Source organism: Podarcis erhardii (genome assembly GCF_964252035.2).
Source record: "Podarcis erhardii genome assembly, chromosome: 3".
NCBI classification, from domain to species: Eukaryota; Metazoa; Chordata; class Lepidosauria; order Squamata; family Lacertidae; genus Podarcis; species Podarcis erhardii.
The window spans coordinates 95812146-95838228 of NC_138507.1; the positions used below are offsets into that span (position 1 = coordinate 95812146).

The 26083-nt window shown below is 39.5% G+C and overlaps 1 protein-coding gene across 3 annotated transcripts in view; it reads left to right on the plus strand.

The window, feature by feature from the left end:
* Positions 1-26083, plus strand: part of GPATCH2 (G-patch domain containing 2) — a 98862-nt gene that overhangs the window by 15707 nt on the left and 57072 nt on the right. For all 3 annotated transcript variants that reach the window (XM_081857808.1, XM_081857810.1, XM_081857809.1), the window contains one exon: positions 157-236. In XM_081857808.1, the coding sequence (XP_081713934.1) occupies positions 157-236 (80 nt within the window). The remainder of the gene's footprint in view (positions 1-156; positions 237-26083) is intronic.

Genomic DNA, 26083 nt, shown 5'->3' on the forward strand with positions numbered 1-26083 from the left:
TGTGAGTGTAAAGGATAGCAGGTGTAATACCAACAAACAGCCATTAAAATATCTCAGACAAGAAGAGAGGATCTTCATTTCTTGGATTCTCCCTTAACAATTGCAAATGTATTAGTGTTGTGCACGTTTAAGCTGAGCTGAAATTTTGTTTTGTAGATTTCCAGACAAGGTTTAGTCACCTTCATGGAATGCCAGCAAGGAACATCAAAAAGGCTGCTGGGAATCTGACCACAATGGTAGGCTGGTTCCCATCATTTACAATGAACTGCATTTCCTCAATAAATTGCAACATTTTAAAAATAACTACTGGTTGTGCATATGTGAAAATCATTTTCTTACAGGGTGCAAATCAAGGGGTGAGACTTCGTTCTTCTGCCATTTTTAATAGTTGGGCTCTCCTTTCAGAACGGTATCAGTTTGTTGAACACAACTTGAAGGTCAAACTGACAGCATTAAGTATAGTCTAGAGAAGCTCTCTGTGTTAAACTGATCTGCTTATCTTTTAATTCTGGAAACACTTCCTTAAATATTTTACCTCAAAGTCATTATTGATATAATATGTAGAAATTGGTTTAAGAAGTTTATACAGTGCCTGGATTACTAGATCAATAGATAAATTTAGAGCAACTTGATATCCTGTAGTGCCATTGTTAATAAAATAACTCTGTTGTACTGGGATCTGAGAATCCTTCTCAGAAGGTGGTAATGTAAGCCAGAAACAGAATACATGACATTTAACCTTACCACATTCATTTGAAATTTTAGGATATAACTAATACCTGATAATCCTGGATCTCTACCTGCTTGCTTGCTTAATAAATGTACAAATGTGTAAAAAAAGAAAAGAAGGGAACTATGGAGACCATTGTGGATAGCAAAGAGAAATCTTAAAATTCTTTGTTCAGAAATAGCAGTTCTAAGCTGAATAATCTGCTTTAAAACCTTGGCCTGTGAACTTTGCCTTTAGAGGTAATGAATCAGATGAATGGTATCTAGTTGCTGGTTTCAGATCTCCCAATTTTTGTTTTTGGTTCACTGCTTGCTTGAGCATATCTGGGATTTGTAGCCCATTTTCTAGGCTTATTGCAATCTCACTCTGGTATTTTATAGAAGCTATTACAACTGATAGGTTAACTTCATGGTATTGATGATACATGGCTTAACCATGCTAAAAACCGCCTTCCCCCTCTAAATTGTAAAAAGATGATTAAGTTTCAATTGATGGAGATATACTGTATCTCTGTGTGTACATATAATGAGAGTTGTTTTCTGGCGCAATATCTCAGTTGTTAGAAACCCCTGTGGATGTTATAAAATTGTGCTTTAGAGAGAGAAATATTTTGGTGTTAAACAATTCCCAGAAAGCTGGGTATGTTTGTGTTGCGAAATGCTTGTCGAAGACACCAGCCATGGTGTCTTTTTGTTTTTTGCTTTTACTGCTGATTCGGTTTGTGAATGTAAATATTTTTGTGTTGGTGTTGTGCTTTTATTATTCTCTCTGAAAAATTTGTAGAGAAAAGATTTACTTGTCAATTATCTTCATATCAAATACAGACTTTACAGAGGAAAGCCAATCACATAGAATACTCTTCTTGGTGTGTGTGCGTGTAAATGTATTTGTTGCTTGATGTTACAAGTGTTTGGATTGCTGCAAATACAATAATTACCCTACTTTTCTGTGTATAAGACTAGGTTTTTTTACTTTAAAATAAGGTTAAAAATCTGGGGGCGTCTTATACACGGATAGTGCATATGCCCATTTTCTAAATTTGGGGTCCCCAAAAGTAGGAGGCATCTTATACACGGAAAAATATGGCATATAGGAAAGATGAAATGGATACACCTATATTATTGGGCAATAATACACAACAGTATTGGGTACCATATTCCTGATTCACGTGCAGCCTGACAGTCCATTCCCTCACCCACCTCCTTGCATTCACACATTTGCCTTGGCCTGTCAAGAGAGAACACATATGCTTATTTGTTATCAATGAGGAATTTTCAAAAGCAATCTCTAAATTGCTGAAATCCAATGACAAAAAAAGGAAGGGAAAAAATGGAATACCTATGACATCTGGTAATGCAGAACAAGAAGTAATTACTACTATTAGAATGTTACACTGAAAGCAAAAGTGCTTTTAGAGAGATTAATTTCCAGAGCAAAGGAGAATACTGCAAAAGCAACTCATTGAACAGAATTGGGATGATGACCTAATTCTTTCACTTTTAACGTAGATGAGTTTGTGATGTCTGTACAGGAACACTTGCTCAATACCTATGAAGGGAATAAAGGAGGGAAAGGACACACTTTCTGGTGAGGCATAATCTGAGTGCCATGCCAGGTTGCAAGATGTATATGGATTGCACATGCATACCTGATTGTACAGTTCTGCCCAGCTTATGGTATCCATATTGCTTAATAAAATTGTACTCTCAGAGATATTTTAAACTATGTACAATAGGCTAGCTGCAAGAAACTGTGAAAGCTGTGGCTGAATAATGATCATTTTGGTTTCTGATAGAATTGGATGATTTGAATTGTAACAAAGCTGTTAGACATAAAATTATTGTTGTTGTTGTTGTTGTTTTGGTTTCTGATAGAATTGGATGATTTGAATTGTAACAAAGCTGTTAGACATAAAATTGTTGTTGTTGTTGTTGTTGTTGTTGTTGTTGTTGTTGTTGTTATTGCTGCTGCTGCTACTACTAAGCAATACAGGGTAACTTGCAAAAATATCCACACAAATAAAACAAGATAAAATCTAGCATAAAAAAATATTTCACCGTAACTTTCTGACAGGAGTAGAAAATTTTAAATTGCAAGGCAATCCTGTGCCTGCTTACTCAAAACTAAGTCTCATTGATTTCAAGGGAACTTGCTCCTAGATGAGGTGATACAGGATGGCAGCCTGGTACACTCACTTGCACATCCTGAAAAGCCACTTCTGTGGGTTGGGAAATGGCATGGTAAGTATTGTGGAGGGGTGCAGCTGGAGGAGATTCCATGGCAATCAGATCTCCTACCTAGTATGAGGAAAAGTTAGACTGGTTCCTGTCAGGGGTACTTGAGAGCTGTAGTCCAAAAACCTTGGGCCTCCAGCTGCTTTGGACTACAACCTACAACTTCCATCATCCCTAGCTAGCAGGGCCAGTGGTCAGGGATGATGGGAATTGTAGCCCAGAAACAGCTGAAGACCCAAGGTTGGGAAACCCTGCTGTAGATAACCTATTTCTGTCAATTCTGACTGCAGAACACCTAAAAATCTAAAGATCTGCTTTGGTTTGGCATCAAGACCCTTTCCTTAACTAAGCCACTGCTTTGGCTCTTGGTTTTCCTAGATGTATTATTTCCCAGGTTCTATCATTTATTTAAATGACTGTTATTCAACCTTTAGAGATACCAGATCCTTTGAAGGAGGCTTATAAGTAAAATTGAAATCAGAATAAGACAATATCAATGGAACAATTTATCAGAATCTTCCCCACTGAGTAGTTAGTTCCAGTTACCCCTGGGCAGAGGCGGATTTAGGGCAACATGACTGGTTCCACCACACTGGGCACTGAGCCTAGGGGAAGCTGCAGGCGTCGCAACCATGATGTTATGAATTGAGCAGAATGGAAGGCAAGAGGTGAGGAGATATTTTGGTCTTACACAGGGCACTGCTGAAATCTGAAAGACTAAAGCCTGCCCCTGCCCCAGCAGTGGTCTAACTGGAGCCATTTTTCACCTTCTCACCCCTTGCTTTTTCCTGTTAGACCTATTGCAGTCGTTAAGAGTCGTCAACAGGCTCATCGCAGCTATCTGCCAATCACCCATTCCCACCACCCTTCTGAGTAATACCCCTCCCCACCTTCTCACTATATAGAAAGGTCCGGTGACTTCTGTTTCAGTGTATCTGAAGAAGTGTGCATGCACACGAAAGCTCATACCTAGAACTAACTCAGTTGGTCTTTAAGGTGCTACTGGAAGGAATTTTTTTATTTTGTTTTGACCATGGCAGACCAACACGGCTACCTATCTGTAACTCTAACTGGAGCAGACACTGATGAGGGTGTTCTTTACATTTCTCTTTCACCCCTTGTTCTTTCTCCATAGAACAATTTGGGAGAGTCCAACTGAAGCAGGCATCTGGTATTATATTTGCGACATTTCTCCACTGTCCCTGATGCCCTTTCCATATAATAATAATACCATTCAACTGTGGCATTAGTCTCATACATCAAGTAAAGGGGAAAATGTTAACAGTTATGCCCTGTTACGGCCTGTTAAGGCCTCCTTTCTGACCACTTCTCGGTTGCGGCGATGTGTGCAGGTACACATTGAATGTGCATAAAATTATTGTTGCCTATATCTATCTTCCAGAAAGTGGTAGAAAACCGACTGTAATATTTCTGGTCAAGCCGGTGTGATAAAGTCTGTTGTTGTTGTTGTTATATAGTTCACAACATATAAATACAATATAAAGGTAAAAGGTAAAGGACTCCTAGATGGTTAAGTCGAGTCAAATTCAACTATGGGGTGCGGTGCTCATCTCAGCTTTCAGACTGAGGGAACCGGTGTTTGTCTGCAGACAACTTTTTTGGGTCATGTTGCCAGCATGAACACCGTTGCAGAAGCCAGAGAACATGGAAACCCTGTTTACCTTCCCGCCGCAGCGGTACCTATTTATTTACTTGCACTGGTATGCTTTCGAACTGCTAGGTTGGCAGGAGCTGGGACAGAGCAATGGGAGCTAACCCTGTTGCACAGATTCGAACCTCCGACCTTACGATCAGCAAGCCCAAAAGGCTTGGTGGTTTAGACCACACACCACCCGTGTCCCTTAAATACATAATACATAATAAAAACAAGGACTTTAAAAAAAACCAATAAACGGCCCGTCTCCTTCAACAAACATTTAGAAGGGGTGTAAGATATTAATCAGCTAAAGGCCTGGTTGAAGAGGAATGTTTTCGCCTGGCACCTAGAGGTATATAATGAACCTCCCTGGGGAGAGCATTCCACAAACACAGAGCCACAGTAGGAAAGGCCTGTTCTCCTGTTGCCAGAAGCGAAGGACACCCTAAGAAGGGCCTCAGATGGTTATCTCAGGATCTGGGTAGACTCGTATGGAAAGAGGTATGGAAAAAGGTATGGTCCTTGAGGTATTGCAGTTCTGAGGTGTTTCAGGGTTTATAAGTCAAAATCAGCACTTTGAATTGGGCCTGGAAACTAATTAGCAGCCACTGCAGTCAGGCCAGGATTCGTGTAATATGCTCAAACCATCTTGTCCCAGTGAGCATCCTGGCCACCAAATTGTGCTCTAGCTGAAGTTTCCCAGCCATCTTCAGAAACAGCCCTAGGTATAACACATCACAGTAATCTAAGCTAGAGGTTACCAGAGCATCTGGTTAGGCTAACCCTATCCAGATAGGGGCACAGCTGAGCCCACCAGCTCAGCTGATGGAATGTACTCCATGCCACTGAGACCACCTGAGCCTCAAGTTACAACAAAGGATCCAGAAGTACCTCCAAGCTGCATACTCTTTCTTTTAAAGGGAGTGTAACCCCATCAAGAGCAGGCCACCTCCCACCCATCTGGTCTAGGGATCCGCCCACTAACTCTGCATTATCTGGACCGGGCATTAGTTTGTTGGCTTTCATCCAGTCCATTTCCAAGGCAAAGCAATGGTCCTGCACATCCACTGCCACACCTTGAGATGTAAAGGGAAAGTAGAGCTGTGTGTCGTCAGCACAGGGGATAAAATTGAACTCTGAGGAACTTCACACTGCACAGGTTCATTAGGAAGGACCTTTTTTGTAAATTTGGATTTCTGTTTCAAAAACGCCTCGTTCAGCCAAAGAAAAAGTGTATGAAGAGTGGTTTGGATGGTGTATTGATCTATTTTTGAAGGGAGAAGTGGGGGGATTTCAGGAAATAAAGGTATCCCAACAGTAACTTCCTGTTTAAGAGATTATCAAGACTAGGACCAGACATTTCTGTTAGGAAGCCTCAGCTGCATGCTGTTGTATTCACTGATCCATATGTTTACTTGCTGAACAGAGGATAGTTATCTCCTACTGCTCCAGTAAACTTCTGGGAGCAAGGAAAGTAACTCCAAAGTAAGTTAGAAATGTTTTCAAGGCTGATCATGCATGAACCTAGTACAGCAAGTCCATATGTGTATCTCTAAGTGAAATATGAAGTTTTTCACTCCACTGTTTTGCCCATGAAGTGCATCTAGCAAGGTGTTCTTTATACAGAAGCCTGTTCCAGTAGCACAGGTAGTTGCTTCTCATTCACGATGTCTTTCTAATGTGAACTACTTGTGTCAGCTACACATTTTTAAAATTATACAATATTTTAATATTTACATTTTTATTCAACTTCATACATTTCTGGCCTATCGAGCTGCCAGTTCATAGATAACAGAACTGAATAGTTTGATTTTTGATCTATGCATTCTTTACTGTACAGATTTTACTGTACCTGAATTCGACTATTGCTGAAACAGTACAATTTCTTTCTTTTCTTCCTTTCTTCTTTTCCTGTTTTTTTTTTTTTAAAGAAAACCCTTTGGGTTTGATGGATTTGTACTCTTCAAAGGGAAACAAAACACTAAATATTTCTAATCCTGCATTATTTACCGCATGGGTGGTTAAAATGCTACTTTAAGTCTCATAAAATTTAGAGGAAGAAATCGGCCAACTGCAGCAGGAATTAGATTTAGGAAGAGAGGTACAGAGTCAAAATATTGCTACAGAATTAAATGTCAAAAATCTTCTTTAATAGTAGATATATAGTTCACAGTGTCTGGTTATGATTAATACATTTAATCTAAATCACTGAAAGTTGCTCTCTCCTTTTCCATAAAATACAATAGGACACAAATCAGTTTTACTGTAGATGGATAACAATTGGAAAATAATGCATCTTCCCGCCCAATAAATTGTCAGTTATACCTTTTAACTAAAATCAATTTATCTTTTGAAAATTTATTGCAATTTCTAATAATAAATCTTCTCAAATGTTTATTCATTTGCTGCTTGATACATTTGCGCCACTTTTGCTATGGTCTAATGTTTTTTTTCTTTTGATTCATTGTAAATTAGAAAATCTATTTTGAGTCAATTTTCTAGTTAAGAAGTCAAAATCTATAACCCAACCTTTTTCCTTTTTATGACCTTTACACATTTTAATACCCTTGAACTTTGTTGCAGTCCTATAAAATTTTGATCATAAACTGATTAAAAGACTTGTAACTTGTTGAAAAGGGATTAGCTAGTGAAGCAACTAGTTGAGAAACTTGTATCATAGATTTTGATTGCATAAGACTAATGAAAGAATTAAAGCAGGTGAATAAGTATAGTACTGAGTACACTTTAGTTTAATTGAACATATGCAAGAAGAAATATCCTATTTGCATTTGTACTCAATCAGTGAAAAAACAAGCATCCCTTTGTCATCTTTTAAAACTTTGGTAGTGTTCAGACAGTCTTATAGCCCCTTTGCTCCTTCCTCTGTACAACCTGGCAAACAAACCAGTTTCCCCTTTTGTCCAAACTAGAAAACTGGTTAACTGCTTCAGAACAAGCCAGGATATTAAATTGTTATTTGAAGTTGGCTTAATATCGAAATTGGCTTGATAGTTCTGTGCATAGCCAAAGGCTTATCCAGACATAGCCAATAATTATTTCAAAGCATTTACAAATAACGTCGCGTGCATGCATTGATATGCTCAGATACATTTTTCTATTATCATTTTAAAAATTCATGCTTAATTTTCCAAGATGTCAATTATTTCCAGTATGACAAAACTGTTTCAAAAGTAGCAATGTAACCATTGCTTGTATAAAAATAATGAATCCTTCAGTAGTTGATCATATAATTGCTCAGATAATTTTTCTCTTTTCCCTTCTGATAAACTTTTCTGGAAAAATAAATGGGGGGAGCTCTATCTTTTTAATAATAAAAAAGCAAGGAAAACTGGCTATAAACCAAAAGACACCCTGATTTTCTGCAAAACGGTATTTCCTTTCAGTACACCTCACCTTTCATACCTAGGACCTATAGGACTCCGTATACAATTCAGTGCTTGTCTGTACACACAAAGGAATGTTTATTCTATGGGCAGGCAAACTAGGGCCCGGGGGCCAGATCCGGCCCAATCGCCTTCTAAATCTGGCCCGCGGACAGTCCATGAATCAGCGTGTTTTTACATGAGTAGAATGTGTCCTTTTATTTAAAATGCATCTCTGGGTTATTTGTGGGGCCTGCCTGGTGTTTTCACATGAGTAGAATGTGTGCTTTTATTTAAAATGCATCTCTGGGTTATTTGTGGGGCATAGGAATTTGTTCATTTTCTCTCTCTTCAAAATATAGTCCAGCCCCCCACAAGGTCTGAGGGACAGTGGACCGGCCCCCTGCTGAAAAAGTTTGCTGACCCCACCATATTCAGATCTACTCTCACCACTGAAATGAGTCTTGGAAGTCTTGCTCATGTTAGTATATGCTAGGTTGTGGGGATAGACTGTTATTCATTATAGTACTTAATTGGTGCAAATCACAGTGTGCAGTCCTCAAAATAACCTTGGTATCATTGCATCTACATAAACAACTGAGTCTGAAAGTAGGGGATTGCACATAGCCATCCAGTGTATCTATAGCTTGGTTTTAGGAATTCAGAGGAATTAAATGACCAAGTGATTGTACAACATCAGACTACAGGTGGGAGATGCCTTACAAATAAGGTAGCATATCAGCAAGAGAGGTTTTTTTTCATCCCCTCTTCCTGCATACTTGTTTTCTCCTTACAGGTTTGTGTCTGAAGTGGAGCATAGATTTGAAATCTCTTGTCAACTTCAACTCTTTGCACACATTGGCAGATCAGATCAGTATATACTGTACAGCAGAATTATGTAGCTACATCCTAAGGTAACGACATGGGCCATATCACTTCAGAATAACTGATTTGCTATACTCTTTTTATTATTGCTAGATGTTGCAAAACAAACAAAAAACACCCCCTGCATACCTTTCCTCCAAATAGAAACCTAGCAGTTATCACTCAGTTCTCCCTTTGTTTTCAGTGTGGGTCAGCATTCAAAAATGTGATTACTCTCCCCCCAGTTGTCATCCAAAGTAGTATAATCCAGTGTGCCATCTCAGAACTCTGACCACCAAATTCTACTGCAGGTGATAGTTCTGATAAGACTTGTAGATTCAGTGATTGGCATTCTGTATAATTATGGCCCATTATACAAATGTCATAATACCTAATCATGTTTTGTTTACACCATAGACGCCAGAATGTTGACAGACTTGGAGAATGTTAGAAAACACTTCAAAGACAACTGGGAAGAAAATAATGACTTAATAAATACAGTAGATCAAGACATGGCACATTAGTGAATCTGTTAAGTTGATAACATCTTGAGTGTTGAAATGATTGATTTCTGAGGTAAATAAATCATTTGCATGGAAGCATTAGAATTCATTAATTTCACTAATTACATAGTGAAGAAAGCATCTGTTTTCTTCACTAAAGAGCAGGCATTAATTACAGGTCTTACCTGTTCATCTAAAAATAGTGTCAATATGTTCAGTTTTCTCTCTTTAAATTGTTGATTTTTGTAGAAAGGCTTATGCCATTATGAAGTTGCCAAGACCTCATTAATAAAGCAATTTTAAATAAAATTATGTTCACCAAAAGAAAAAGAGAACATAGTAGTCTTTTGGTAGTGTCTCAAAAGATTTTTAGATTTAGAATACCCATCTTTTAATCCACAAAATCAGTCTCTTCATTGTTTTACAATTGTGTGTGGAAGAAATCTTAAATCCAGCAAGAAATATAAGGAAAGGTTCTGTTCTACAAAGCCTCTTCCAGATTAATAGACCCAAAGGAGAATGTTAAAAGTATAACCCATGTAAGATAATGGAATGTTCATATTTTCAATTTGTGGCTGAATGTAAATTCCGTATTGTAGGCTTAGAAACCAAGAGTACTATTGGCAATCCCTTACTAGGTATTTTCAGTGAAAAATCAGAAGTGAGTTTGGGGGTAAAATTTCCAGCTTCTTAGTATTCCTGGGTAGTGCTTACAGATTCTGGTATATGAGTCAAATATGCTAGCAGCAAGGTGTGCTTATTGAGTTTTTGTGTCATGACAGGTTGGATGTATCACATCGTTAGTTTACCAGCCATGTCACATGCTATTAGTTAGAATAAGTTGCTTAAAGCTGGTAAAGGCAAAAAGATTTAGTTAGAATTACATTGAATTTTCAAAACTACAGTCTTTCAGTGTGAAGAACTTTTTAAAAAATAATATTGTTTTATTAAGTTTTCAATTTTACATTTCAAAATAGATATTCTACAAACTTTAAAGGAAGCATGAATAACTTTAGACCACCTTCAGGACTTTTTGCATGAACTTCCCTAAGGTGGTGGTATTTTCTTGCCTACGAGGATTCATGAAAGTACATATGAACCATTCGCATGTCCAGCTAGAACAGGCTTCCTCAGACTCGGCCCTCCAGATGTTTTTGGCCTACAACTCTCATGATCCCTAGCTAGCAGGACCAGTGGTCAAGGATGATGGAATTGTAGTTTCAAAACATCTGGAGGGCCGAGTTTGAGGAAGCCTGAGCTAGAGCATGTTAGTTATCCTGTTTTATACTGGGAGCTGATACAGTGCTTTGGCTGAGTGTCAGGTATGAGCTCAGTTCAAATTTAATCTCAGCCACAAAGTCTCAGGGCTGGTTTTCCCTGCACTGCATGGGTGAAAAGCACCCATCAAAGCAGAGCTTTTTTTCAGCAGTATTCTGCCACATTCATTTACAAGATGAAAACATCATGTGCAAGTCAGGTATCCTTACAACCAACAATGGTTAGTTAAACATGGTTTGCTTTCCACTTACTCCAGAAATTTATAGCTACTGGAAATGAGTATTTGCTGTCTTGAAATGAATAGGTAAACTCTTGATCTTCGCAGAAATGTAAAAATAATAGTTGAGGATGAGGTATTTCTGTGCCTTGCTTTATTCTGCTTTGCTGGAGGAACTGGAAGTGGCCAACTCTTCTGTAGATCTGCATGTAGCCCAGAGGTGTCAAACGGCCTTGACTTTCACAAAACAGATTACTCTAGTAGAGTGCCAGAACCAGTTTGTTGTTCAGCTAAGTTAATCAAGTCAGACAAAAGCCCAAGCACAGTACCAGCTCAGAGAAACTCTGTTGGCACCAGCCTAATTAAAGATAAACTCCTAAAGCATTCATTTATTTCCCTAGCAAAATGTTCAAACCGGTAAAGTACCCACAGCTGGGGAGAGGAGGGACTTCATGACCTCACTTAACCTCCCTAGTATATCTGAGAGGATTCGTCTTGGCAGGTCCATCTCGGAGGAAGAGATCATCGAAGCCTTTATGGTCTGTCTCTTGGCAAAACGCCTGGCACAGATTCACTTGGAGCCGATTCTTTAAAGCTTTTTTATGCACCCCTTAGCACAGAGGTCTTTTAAGTAACTAATTTTCAGGAAATGATATGTTTCTTGTCTGGGTTATCTGATCTTTATCCTTTTTGAGAACTGTGAGGATCCACTGCTCGGTGTAGGCTTACCATCCTTAACTTTACCTGAATAGTTAAAAAAAAAATCAAACTTTAAATAACACACTGGCAGTGTTCACACACAGGGGTGCCAACTTGAATAAGAAATTGTATGGGCCCAAGTCAGTCCCTCCCTGCATAATCAATCACATGACACAGTGCACACAAACACATACACACCATTTGAATGGCAATGCCTATCAACTTTGCGGGAAGTGGCCCCCTCAAATATTTTATTGTGGGGGCCGAAATCCCCACAGTCCCTAGGAGTTGGTTCCTATGTTCACACATAGTTAACCCTTGGCTTAACTAAACCACAGTGTGCCTGAGCTGTTTACCTGCTTGTGCAATGGTAGGATCAAAGTAGGAATTCTCAGACACAGTTTGTGCATGATAAGGTACGATAAGCTGAAGTTTATGGCTATGCATTACATGGGAATGCAGCCTTTAAATGCTTTCACAGTGAAAGTTTGCCAGCTAGTAGATGTCGATCAGTTGGCTCTTGAATGCTTCTACTTGTTCCTGGTACAGAGTCACATGGTGGATGGCTTCCAGTTATCTTGGGATACTTTCTTGTGGCTGTTCATGCCTTCCTGTCCTCTCCCCCAATGATCAATGCCAGTAAGATACCACTAAATGAGATCATTCTGAGCTTCAGTATGTTGGTGGCATTTCACTCTGCTCTACTTCTTTTGACATTGGCAGTTTCTACCCCAAATATTGTGCTGTGTGCCAAGTCGAAATTAAATCCAGAAAAGATTAAGGTACCTGTGTGTGATGCTGTGATAATGTCTCCCATGATTGCCTGATCTGGCAGACTCTTCTTACTTACTTAGGGAGGTGCTGCTTGTTCTGCATCTATAAAAATCACTTCTCCTGGAAGTTCACAAGGAATTGGACAAAGTTAGGATACTGTAGTGCCTCTTCTGTGTTTTGACACGCCTTTGATGGGTGGCACTGACACTGTGAGCCATTAGCAGGGATCATAGAATCACAGAATTGTAGAGTTGGGAGGGAGTTGTTTGTTAATTTGTACAGCACTTCATACACTTTGTTGTTGTTGTTTAGTCATTTAGTTGTGTCCGACTCTTCGTGACCCCATGGACCAGAGCTCCCCAGGCACTCCTGTCTTCCACTGCCTCCCGCAGCTTGGTCAAACTCATGCTGGTAGCTTCGAGAACACTGTCCAACCATCTCATCCTCTGTTGTCCCCTTCTCCTTGTGCCCTCAATCTTTCCCAACATCAGGGTCTTTTCCAGGGAGTCTTCTCTTCTCATGAGGTGGCCAAAGTATTGGAGCCTCAGCTTCAGGATCTGTCCTTCCAGTGAGCACTGAGGGCTGATTTCATTAAGAATGGATAGGTTTGGTCTTCTTGCAGTCCATGGGACTCTCAAGAGTCTCCTCCAGCACCATAATTCAAAAGCATCAATTCTTCAGCGATCAGCCTTCTTTATGGTCCAGCTCTCACTTCCATACATCACTACTGGGAAAACCATAGCTTTAACAATATGGATCTTTGTCGGCAAGGTGATGTCTCTGCTTTTTAAGATGCTGTCACACACTTTAGTAGCTTATTAAATAGTTATTGCTTACAAATTATTTTAAAAAGCGGTATTAGGAGGGGGCATAGTTTCACATATAGATCCATATAGGTTCTAGGTTCAGCCTCTGGCATCTCAGTTAAAATAGATCAGGTAGGAGATAATAGGAAATACTTTTTCTTTAAATCCTGGGGAGCCATTGCTAGTCAGAATATACAGTACTGGACATCAGACTTGCTACAAAAGGTAGCTTCCTGTGTACACAGACACTGTGACTTTAATTGTTGCTTATTCCAAGCAGCTTTCATTGGGTGGGTTATATAATTTTAAATAAATATATTGGGAAGAGGTAGAGTAATTAATGTCTCTTAGTCATGCTTGGAAAAGTCCCATTGATTTCAGTGGGTTCTGCTCTTGAGTCTGATATTGCCTTGTTCAGTCAGGCTTTCCTGCTTAAATTTCTTCATTTTCATTTTACTAGATTTTTTTTATACTAAATCGAAAAAATATTCTGAACATATACAATAAGTTGATTTGGCAGAAGTTGCAAAATGCCATACAAAAGTTAAAGAATTACAAAGTATACATAGGTAAAATAACCTTGGTATACCAGTTCAACCCAAGCTGTAGTCTTGGGCCATTAACCTCTGGGGTTTAAGCATCCTAACTCCCTGCAGAAGTGCACCTTCCCTCTCTTTACAGCAGCTACACAATGCAACCCACTTATAGCTGTGTTCAGGGGGAGTAGGGAGGGTTTAAATTCGCAGTGTGAGGTACGCATCCCAGACTTCTGTGGTATCTTGATATTAAATCCCAAGAAGCATACAGTTTGGATGATTTGTATGTGCTAAGTGAATAGATTTACTGCTATAGTTTGAGCATTTTTAAATTAAAATATATCACTCATTCTGAATGTATTGATTTACACATCTTTGTGTCAATATTAAGTCGAGTGACTTTCCCAATAAGTTAAAAAGATCTGGCAAGGCAGGTTACATTGAGTGGATTGCTTTAAATTTATATTTGTGTCTGTACTAAACATTTTCACTTTTCTGCCCTTTATTCTTAATCAGTGTTAGAGTTTTGAAATGTCTGCTAATCCAAACCCAGATGAAGGCCTTTTCAGTAATGAAAATATTGCCTTGTCAAGTAACTGATTGTAGATCTTAGCCAGTTTAAATATTCATAATTCCAGTTGAGAAATGTAAGGGAGCTTACTGGGTCACAGTTTTTTTCTGACCTAGATGGAATTATAATCTTTGAAGAGTAGATAAATTACTCAAGTGAATTGTGCAGATTGCACATTGCTTTTAAATTTTGAATTCTTCAGTTAAAACTCAGAACCTGCTTTTTTGTGCAATTCACTATCAATTTAACCACTTTTTAAAAAACAACTTTTTCTCTCCTTCCTTCCTTCTCTATACACCAGTGGACTTTTTAAATTTTATGGATGATAAGCTTTTTAGCTTGTTATCCTTTTTATTTTGTCAACGATATAAAAAACACAATTTTCATGTGGAGAAAAAACACACACTGAATGGGATTGCAACCTGGCTATAAGCGGAAGCCAAATCCCAAGACACCAGGAACAGACAGGTTATTCTGCTGCATTTCTGTATTGGATACAGCCTGGAGGTGGTAATGGATCGGATTTGGGCAAACAAACGGAAACTTAATCCATAGAAGACACAGGTGCTCCTGGACAGTAGAGGTGATTTTGGAGATGGGTTTACACTCTCTTTGAAAATTTGAATTTCTTTGGACATAGCCTTGACCTTTATTACCCCATGGCTGCTGTAACCAGGAGTGACTTTGGAACGTTGAGGGTGGTACACCAACGACACCCATTTCTGGAGACAGCACATTTGGCCAAGGTGACACCACTGAGAAGGCCTTTTCATTGGTCATGCCCAGGCCTTGGAACTTCTGAGGAACAGCCTCTTGCCGCCTTCTTTAATGGCCTCCCATAAGGTGGCAAAAGCATTCTTCTTAGGAAAGCTTTTAGGATATGCATGGTTTTAACCTCTTGCACTCCTTGTGATTGTGCCTTAACCAACATTGGTTCCAAATTGTTTTAATAGTGCTTGGCTTTCATTCCACTGTTGTTGTTTTTAGATTTTTGAAATTTTAATTGTCGTTAGCCCCCTTGAGGGGTTTTTTTTAACACCTTGGGTTTTTTCCTCTATTAAAGGAAAGGCAAGTGAACATGACTATGTCATTTAATGTGTTTGCATACAGAAGGCCCATCCATGATGGTAACTCAGGCATAAACAGGTGGTGGACTTATTTGAGGATGGGAGGTTCTTACTCTTGTTTTGCATTCTGCTTCTACTGTGTTTTTACTGTTCTGTTTTAATACCATATAACAATATTGTAAGGCCTCCTGGAACCGATAGCAAGAAGCATGTGCTATAAATTCCAAAATTTATGAATACATATCGGAGGACCACCATATGTGTGTGTGTGTGTGTGTGCACGCATTTAGTGTTATAACTAAACTATTATGACTTCTACCACTCTCAGCGTACAGAGTGCTTTGTAGTCTCTGTACAACAAGTTTTGTTCATGGGAAAATTAATCTCAAAATACAATTGTATCAAATGTTTAAGTTGTAGTTGCCTGCAGTTTCCCTTGGCTAATCAAGAGTGTGTGTAGTATGAAGCAAACATTGTTGCTGTTCTCTCACCCTTAAAAGTCACAAGGCAGCACTCTTGGTTAGCCAAGTGAGGCCAGTGAGTGTCTATTAATACATAAAGTAAATATGAAATTTGCCTAGGTTCTCAAGATAAAAAATAGGTTCTATAACACACTAGATAATGTTAATCAGAGTAGGCTATAATAAGTCATGAGAACATAAGATCTCTTTTAGTCCTGTAATGCTTCAATATATCAAACCAATGCAAGGAAAAAATATGGGTGAGGGGTAGGGAAATGTATTGAGCAAGTTTCAGTTTGCATTTTGAATACCTTTGAAAGGAAGCGCTGAAACATGATTGGCTCTGGAATAAATTTCTTTTTTGGCAGTGCTTACCAGTGCAGTAGCTCATCTGAGGATTCATTAAGCTTTTAATTGTGCTAGTAGTTCATTATAGAAAACATTGTGAGAATGAGTATAAAGTTTGTAGAAGTCTCTCATCACTTTCTCCGTCGTAATCCTGTTTCAACCAATGGGAACACCTCTGGCTAAGTGGCATGCTACAATCCTAATAACTCCCCTTCCCAAAATTACATTGTGTTTTATTACTTTACTAAAGTGCCAAAAGAGAGACTTTATACTAGGGACAGCAAGCTGTATTTCTGAAAGTTTTCTCTTCCCACTTCAGGATCTTGAATAGAACATTAATTTCCATTAATGAGGATCATAAAATTGATCCTCTATTTTTGTCCCTTACATGTCAGTCGGGTTTTAATAACAGTAGCTATCTCTAGAAGAGTGTATGTCATTATTATGTTTCTTAATTCCCAAAGTCTTCTATTCAACTTACTGAAATTTCTGTGAAGATGTGACCAGAAGTTAACAGTGGCTTGGTTTGGATTCTCAGCTTCCAGTGGTGCCACATACCCTCCACTCAGGCACACCTGTTTCACTGTACACACAGTGCACAGGATAATGACACCGTGCTCCCACTGCTTGCGGTCCAGTGGCACAAACAGCAGCAACCAGGAGTACTGCCAGTCTCTGGGAACCCTACAGGGTCATCCTGGAAAAAAGGGACAAGTGGGGTGCCGCAGGGTTCTGTCCTGGGCTTGTTGTTTAACATCTTTATAAATGTCTTGGATGAAGGAATTGAGGGAATGCTTCAAGTTGCAAGAAAAGATATGGGTGCTTTAGCTGAGATTTCTGCATTGAAGGGGGTTGGACTGGATGACCCTTGGGATCCCTTCCAACTCTAAGATTCTGTGATTTTATATACATCTTAATTACACTAGTCTCTAAGGCACATACAATAAACTCAATACAATGTGAATAAGAATCAGTTAACATGATAAAGTTGGGGGGGGGGTATGATTGAGAAGAAAGAGTTTGAGCTCCATCACAGGGAAGGAAGAAACATACCCCCACTAGCCTTTTGCATACCAGGGGGAGGGGGAAGTCATGTCAGTGCACAATACAGGGGAGCTTTCCACACAGTAAACATACCACGGAACAACCCCCTTAGCTCTAGTCACAGCAGCAGCCACCAGCCATCAGGCACATCATGAGTCATTTGTCTGCCTCCACTCTGAGGACCATTGGGACACGGGTGGTGCTGTGGGTTAAACCACAGAGCCTAGGGTTTGCCGATCAGAAGGTCGGCGGTTCGAATCCCTGCAATAGGGTGAGCTCCCGTTGTTCGGTCCCAGCTGCTGCCAACCTAGCAGTTCGAAAGCACTTCAAAGTGCAAGTAGATAAATAGGTACCACTCCGGCGGGAAAGTAAATGGCGTTTCTGTGTGCTTCTCTGGTTCTCCAGAAGCGGCTTAGTCATGCTGGCCACATGACCCGGAAGCTGTCTGCAGACAAACGCTGGCTCCCTCGGCCAGTAAAGCGAGATGAGTGCCGCAACCCCAGAGTCATCTGTGACTGGACTTAACGGTCAGGGGTCCCTTTACCTTTTACTCTGAGGACCCAGTAGATGCCACGAGCGCAGGGTCTGCAGGAGGACCTCCAGTCTGGAGAACCATGTATGTTTGAACAGTTGGAGGTCCCCTGGTTCAATGCAACACACACTGGGAAAGGGTAAAGGGAATCCCCGCACTCAGGAACACTTCAGCCATTTGGGAGGAAGAGTGATGGGGTTTCCAGAAAATCTTCTCTTGCCCTAGAGTGATCTAATTTAGCTTAGGTTTAAGCTTGGCTAAACACCCAGAAATTATCGCATCTTCCTAGTGTTTCTTCAATGCCCTTGTGGAAGTTCACAGCACATGGGGAAGTTCTGCTGGCACATGGGGTTCTACCTCCTCTACTTCTGTGCCATCATCTTGGCGATGGAGTGTCAGGAGAACCCCCAGAACAGTGCATGGAGGAAGGAGATAGGAGCTGTTCTGTCTGGCAAGCTGAAATGGAAAGCTGTCTGTGGAAAAATGAACACTGGAAAATTTTCTGCCCGACGTTGCTGAGAGAGGCATTGGATTGACCAATAGCCCAGCTCCTGCATGAGACGCACAGCCCTCCTGGTTCACTCCCTCTCCTTGGCATCATATCTGACCACCACCCAAACTGTGTGGCCTGGTAGGCCAGCCCTACTGAGTGGCTTCCCAGTAAGCATAAATGCCCCTTCCACTCCCGACTACTTGTAACCACATCCTACATATTTATATCACTGTATTTAAAGTGGGAAAAGCAAAGTGGAGGTTTGTCATTGACTATGTGATGAACCTACTCTTGGCCTTGTTGTAGGACATCATCTGATGTTTGTGGCAGATTTGGTACGTTGTGAAACAAATGAGATTTGGGGCAGACAGATCCAGTTGAGGGAGCTGGGTATGTTTGGCCTGGAGAGGAGAAGACTGAAAGGTAACAGGGCAGCCATCTCCAAATACCCAAAGGGCTGTCACATGAAAGATGGAGCAAGCTTGTTTTCTGCAGCTCCAGAGGGCACTACCCGAATCAATGGATTCAAACGACAAGAAATGAGATTTCAGCTAAACATCAGGGATAACTTTCTGGCAGTAAGAGCTGTTTGGCTGTGGAACAGACTCCCTCAGAAGGTGGTGGACTCTCCTTCTTTGGAGGTTTTTAAGCAGAGGGCTGATGGCCACCTGTCAGGAATAATGCTGGTTGTTTACTTAGTTAATATATCCAACAAACATACCACATTATTCTCTGTGTGTCTTTATATTGCAGTCCATCCTCTCTATTACAAACTCCATTCACCACTATCAGGTTCATGTCCCCAAGACATCTGTTAACTCAATTGAAAGAAATCCCTTGATTATTATTTTTTTTATAAAAAGGTAATTATTTAAAATTATTCAGAGTCCCCCATGGCATTGAGATAATCGTGGTTGAACTGTGTTGCCAAGTTAATAGCATAATAATATTCTGTTAGTGCACTCCAGTTGAGTGCTGTTATTTAGTGCCTCGGCCAGAGGGAAATTTTTGTGACCAGCTGAAATATTTAATCTAAATACCTGTTTCCCTTCCGATATATTTTTTCAGAGTCATAATATTATATGACAATTATTTTCCTTTCCCAGACTGTTTTTCTTTGAAACTTTAAGCAGCAAAATGCACAGCAACATTGCTGTATACTCAGTCATCTGTTTAATCCTTATCCCCTTCGCATTGTCAATACCCATCTAATTCCACTTTAACAACAGTAATTGGCTGATGGAGTAGCAGATATAGATTTGTTTTCCTGATGACTCCTTGACTTTTTTCCTCTGGTAATACTAATAGAATTCCAAATCCTTACTGGTGTGATCATGTCATGAGTAGGTCAACAGTCATGTCAAGGTCCTATTGGAAACTTCATAGCCAACATCTTAATTTAGACTTAGCTATCTTGCCCCCCCCCCTTCTATGTGCATTTGTAAGCAATTCTTTCAAGTCTTTCAGTCATTCCATTATAATAGAATTCATTTAATTCAAAAGGAATTAGTTCATGATGTGAATGTATTTGGATCACTGCAGTTCAATAAAAATAAACCTGGGAACATCCATTCTGAATTCTTGATATCTTTCAGCCTGAATGGCAGAACTCTTTATTTACATATTTGTTCCAATATACATTGTTTGTGCCTTTTGGATTTTCTGAACTTTGCCTAGTAGGTTGACTACTTACCACTTGCCATCAAATTCTTTGTCAGGGGATCCCCTGGTACCTGCTTAAGTGCTGATTGAGCTCTCATCAAACCATTGCCAATCAATGCAGAAATTCACTCACCTGAGCTTTCTGTACTAGGTGCCTAATCCACCAATCACTTCTGTGCTGTCCTGTTAATTTCATTGTTGCTGGCTCAGGAACAGCAAAAGCAGCCAATCTGAATGTTTACTCAGAAAGAGGTCCCATGGATTTCCATGAGATTCACCTGTAAGTAAGAATTGCAGCCTTAGTGCTTTGCACTGTACATTACATTTTTGTTGCAATTATAAACTTTGGTAACTAAATTCAGCTTCCCTAGTCCACTTCTAACCATGGTTTCAGGGTTAAATAAGACATGACATTGAAGAAACACGAAAAATTCCACCCCTCCTAAAGCTGCTATTTCACTTGCCTGTGTTACTCCAGGAGAGAAATAGCATTCATGCAGGTGCTTTCCTTTAGGAAAATGGCACAGAGGGAAAGGGTTAAGATTCCCCACCCCCCAAGCATCATGGGCACACATATACAGTACACACACTATTAAACTGTTAAAAAAAGCAGCAAGAGTAATGTGCTATTGCTCTTTTCTGGGAGTACATTGCCATTTTTGATGTGATTGCCATGGCCACTAATACGTGTAGACACAGGCATTGCTGTCTATATTTTATTGGGATCTATGCCCTAATGTGGTCACAGTGTTAGGCATAATGTGTTGCTTTCGGACATCATCGGTTGCTTAGCTGCAGCAAAATAAAATGTAGCACTCCTCTTACAAGTATGTCTCCTAACATTTGTTTCAAAATTTGAATGTGATGTGATGCATCTCTTTTATCTTGTTTACACTGCCGATCTGACTGTATTAGCACTGAACATTCTCGTCATCGCTTCTTACAGCGATTGAGCACATGTCGTTTTTAATCTCGGCGCTACCCTGAATCGAAACCCTTATGTGTGAACAGTCGTACAACATTTCCTTTACATGCAAGTGTTTGTTCTTTAATTATTTGCTGTATCTGCTTGTTAGTTTAGGGGAAATGCAACTTAGGGCTTCTTCACACTCGGAAGCACTTCATGCAATTTTTTGTCACTTGTAGACTTAGCATTTTGTTATGACACATGCTGTGAATATGTGAGCCTCCTCAAATTCAGTACTTTCCAGCTGAGGTGATACAAAACTGGCATTGAGAGCCAGTATGGTGTAGTGGTTAAAGCACTGACTAGGACCTGGGAAATCCGGGTTCAAATCCCTACTCAGCCATGATATTCACTGGGTGACCTTGAGCCAATCACAGTCTCAACCTTCCTCACAGGGTCATTGTGAGGATACAATGGGGAGGCAGAGAAGCATGTGTGCCACCTTGAGCTGCTTTGAGGGAAAGTGAGAAACAAATGCAATAAACAAATAATGATTAGCATGCACCCCAAACAGGGGATATGCTAGGATTCTTTAAAATATGTCAAAGGGAAAGTGAATTAGAAGATAGCTAATCTGATTAAGTAGGCTTTGGATATAAGAGGTAATGGCATCAAGTGGATGTTTAAAATTTACCACAGAACTTGGATGAAGGTTTCTGACATTCTAGAACACTCTTGCTAGGACAGTATTCTGGGAACAAAGAAGAGTCAAATTGAGACAAAAGACATTTTCCCCTCATGAGATTGCTTGGGGAACTCTTCCCTTCCCCTCCTGTCTCTGCACATAAATAGATGTTGGGAAGCATAAACATGGGTTTTTAAGGCAGAACGACCATCAGATCACAGGCTGAATCCTCATTCTAACCTTGGGCCTATTCTTTGTGTATTATCATGTTTGATGACTAGGCTTCCTATAAGTAGTAACTGAAAGTTTTATCCCAATTTTCTTATTTTATTTTATTTTTTATTATTTTTCACAATCAAACATTTTCTTCACATACCTTAATAAACCAATACAATTAAAACAAAAACAGAAAATAAAACATTTTCATACCATATTAAATTCATACTTTGGGATTCCCCAATCCCTTGACTTCTCTCCATTCCCTCCTCCAGTTCTTTTGTATTATTTTATGTTGTACATGTCTATAATTTCCTTATACTTAAATATTTCCAATTTCAGACATTATCCTTAATATTGCAAGTGGTTTTTTTAAACCCTGCTATTGTGTTAATTTCTTTACAATGCTTTTGTAAATAGGCAGTAAACATTTTCCATTATTTTTAATATTTGCTTTCTAGCCATTTCAGCATATTCCATTAGTTTATCCCAATTTTCTTAACAGGGGTAATCAATAAATGTTGGTGAAATGCTTTAAGCATATAGATTGATGTAACATTGTGCTGGAAAGTAAGCACATACTCTTTGCTTTGAGAAGCAGTTTTGTGGCCTGCTTTCTCTCACACATCAATAAATGTGATATTTCCTACCAAATTTTCATGTCATATATGGCCCATCTAGTACATAAGGGTCTAGCTCAAAAGACTGTTCTGATTGGTATTATTCAAATGCTTACTTTAAGAATAGTATTAGAAGTACCATCCTGGTCGTTCATCTGATAAGTTGTAGACATTTGATTTCGCCATGTGTTGTCACAGTATTGAAATGTATGCTAGTAAAATTGCAGAATTTCAACAATATTGGTTTGGCCTGCTTTGAAAAAACAAATAGTTAAGGAATACATATTATCAATAATTTTGCCTAAGCTTTACTGTACTTTTTTCATGTTTTCTGTATGTCAGGCCACTAATAATGTTAAATCATACTTTGTTTTTGTTTGTAGTCAAAAGCCACAGTAGGTTGTTACTAAAAGAACATCTACCAGTGTTGACACTGAGAATTAATTATGAAATAAAAGACAGATTTTTGCTCAGGCTAGAATTAGCCTAGCAGTTCAAAATATAAGCAGTCACCTTGGAATCACATAACAGAAAGTGACACCCTTTCTTTGACTATAGGGTAGATAGATCTCACGAAGTTGAGTTTAGACAGATCAGCTGTTTGTCTGTTGCATTTGTTGTTCTTTTTAATTAATCCAGGAAGTTGTTGCTTTCCTTTGACACACACTCAAAGTGCATGTGTGTTAAATAATGCAAGGATATTAGGTTTATTTTTCCTCTCTTTTAAAGAGGGTCAGATGATTATCAGAGGTTATTCATTCTAAGTAGAAAAGGGTGACATTCAACATAACGTTTAAATATAGAAAAGCTTCAAAAGACTGCCCCTAATGTTTTCGGTTCCTTTAATTAGCTGTTGCATGAGCTTCTGTCATAAAGTGCTGGCTCTGTAGTTTGTTGTAGCAGCTTTGCAGGTGACCACAATTATGTGAATTCTTCTAATGCAACTAGTCTTACTTTATAGTAAAGACCTTTCCATATAGATCATACTGGTTAATACAGAGATGCCTTGTGTTAGTAGGCTAATGCTGAGAGCACAAAGAGCTGTCAGAGGGTAAGAAGAGGGCATCTCTTGGATAAGCTTTCTGTTTAATGTGAGCAATGATAGAGCTGCCAGTGGTACAAAAGGCAGCCACTAGCCTACAGTTTGTTTGTTTCTAAAAGCACACATTTATTTATTTAAAAAGTTAGGCATTTGTGAGTAGAAACCCATGTGAACCACCCTGAGACCTCCGGGTATAGGGCGGTATATAAATTCAGTTAACAACAACAACAACAGAACGTACCTGTTGTATAACTATATCAAGGAAAGGTGTCGGAATTCATATGACAACATGTAGCAGTTTTAGTTCCCAGGCACCGTTTGTGTGGATGCTTCTGTTTGTGGCACACCTTTGTTGTCGTAAACTCCTTACTATCTCCTAGTATAAATCGTCCATCAGCTGATAGCTTTAAAAGGTATTATTATAATTATAATTATATTGAATTTATATACCACCCTATACCCAGAGGTCTCTTTTCATTGAGCTTGAAGAGGGAGATGTTACATTAACAAATCACCTATGTCACCTGCTGATTGGAGTGATGAGTACAAAAATAGGACGAAAGGCGTGAGATCTTGCAGTGATGTTGCCTGCTTAGGCAGCAGCAGATTCTCTCCCTGTCCACACTGAAACAAACTTTCCCGTTACCATGTATTAGCTATATTAAGGGAGCTGAGACGGTCTGACTTGCTCCAGTGCTTTGTTACAACTCCACCGAAAGCTGTATTTCTTGATGACATCATCTAGCTGCAACAAAGTTTACTGTGTCTACTACATCCCCATATCTCCGGAAATGGGTAATTTTCTTAAAATTTTGCTTAACTTTTTCTTTCTCCACTTTCTCAGGATTGAGTCTTTAATAACTAGGTTTTCTATAAAACTTGTTGTGGAATTGAGTATTCCCTAATTTCTTACAGATGTGTGAAGATTTTCCACTAGTCTGGACAATTCCTTGAACTCTGGAATTCAAAGTATCTAGAATTCAAAGTTCCTGTGATATGTAAGGAGTTGGGACATTTCTGCTTGCAGGTCTGATATTAAAATGGTGTCTCTGGCTGATTTTTATCAATTTTGCTTTCTGATGGAAGTCTTGATGCTCCTGCAGTGGTTAGTAGAGCTGTACACAGTTGTCTACTCATGAACAGTTCTGCCTGCTCTAAATCAGAAGAGCTGTATATGTATCCTCTCATTTTTTAAGAGCAGGTTTTCCAGTGTCCAAACAACCTGTTCCTTTACCCCACTGCTATGAAGACAGTGTGGTCCACTGAAGATATGCTGAAAATTGCTGAGTCTACTGCAAAGCATTTGAAAGCAATGCCAGATAATTGAAGCCTATTATCTGTCCTCAAAATGGAGGCATGCCATGGTGAGCAAATACACTCTTTAGTACACTGATCACTCTTCCCATGTCTGTGCCGTGTAGATTTGCTATCTCCAAGTATTAGGAATAGCAATCAGTGACAACAAGATTAATCAAGCCTTTCCTGGTAAGCAGATTAGTTACCAATATTTGTTATGGAAGCTCCAGTAATTCCATTGTGATACAGGGCTCTACTGGAACCAGCCGGTGCTAAGCACAAATTTGTAAGATCTCTGTGTCTTCATTTTGTAGTGCCCCAGTGAACTTGGTGAATATTTTCTAAAATGTCCTGCTGTCGTATTGGTGGAATCATTACTCTGGTTTTGATTCATTCATAAATTCTTGACCACACGAAGACTTCTAGAAATTCAGTTTCTTCTATGACTGATGTTTGTTCTGTAACTAAAATAGGATCTGGGAGACAAGAGTTCTGATCCCTTCTTAGCTTAGAGTTGTTGTAAGAAGTAAGAATAAAATAGATGTGGGAGGAGGTAAGAACAACATACGCTGCATTGAACTCCCTGCAGGAAGTGCAGGACATAAATGTTGTGAGCCACACCTACAGGTGAACACATTGGAACATAATGGTCCATCATGTCGCATGTTTGGTGTGTTGCTTGGTGTGTGTGTTTTTTATTGTATTTCCTGACCCCTATTGTCTGTATTTTCTGCATTTTGTTAAAATAAATTCTGTGGAAACTGTTCGTTGTGCTGGCTATATCACCTGTTGACTTTTGTTGCCTTTGTTTCCTGCTTGGCAGGGGGTTGGACTCGATGGCCCTTGTGGTCTCTTCCAACTCTATGATTCTATGATTCTATATGTCGGTTCTGTTAAGTAGCTAGTGGCAGGATTCAGCAATTTCTCACACCTTACTATTAATATAAATGCTTTGGTGTGCTCCAAGTGTTTTATTGACATGTTCCAAGTGTTTGTTCATGCTAAGCAGAATTCCATTCTTAAGCCACATTCATGTGTCATGCTAAGCCAAACCATGGCTTAGTGCAAACACTCTGGCTCCCAAGGCGGAGATTGCAGCCATTCTACTTCTCTCCAGCTTGTCTAGGTCAGTGCAGCACAGCAGCTAAGTCAAGGTTTGGGTAAGTGTGTCATCCAAACCCAGAGTCATGGTTAAGGTTTCTCCATTTTAACTGCAATCTGTAGCCAAAGCTTGTCCTATGGTTGCAGATCATGGTTAGGGAGGAGATACTTTAACCCTAAGCCTGGATTTGGATAATATACTGAACCAAACCATGGTTTAGCTGCCATCCCACACTGACCTAAAAGGTTCAGGGGGGAGCAAAGTGGGTACCCACTCATCAATAGGAGCCATCATGTTCACACAGTCATACCCTGGCTTACCCTGACAGGTGAACCACTAAAAACAGAGTTTGAAGA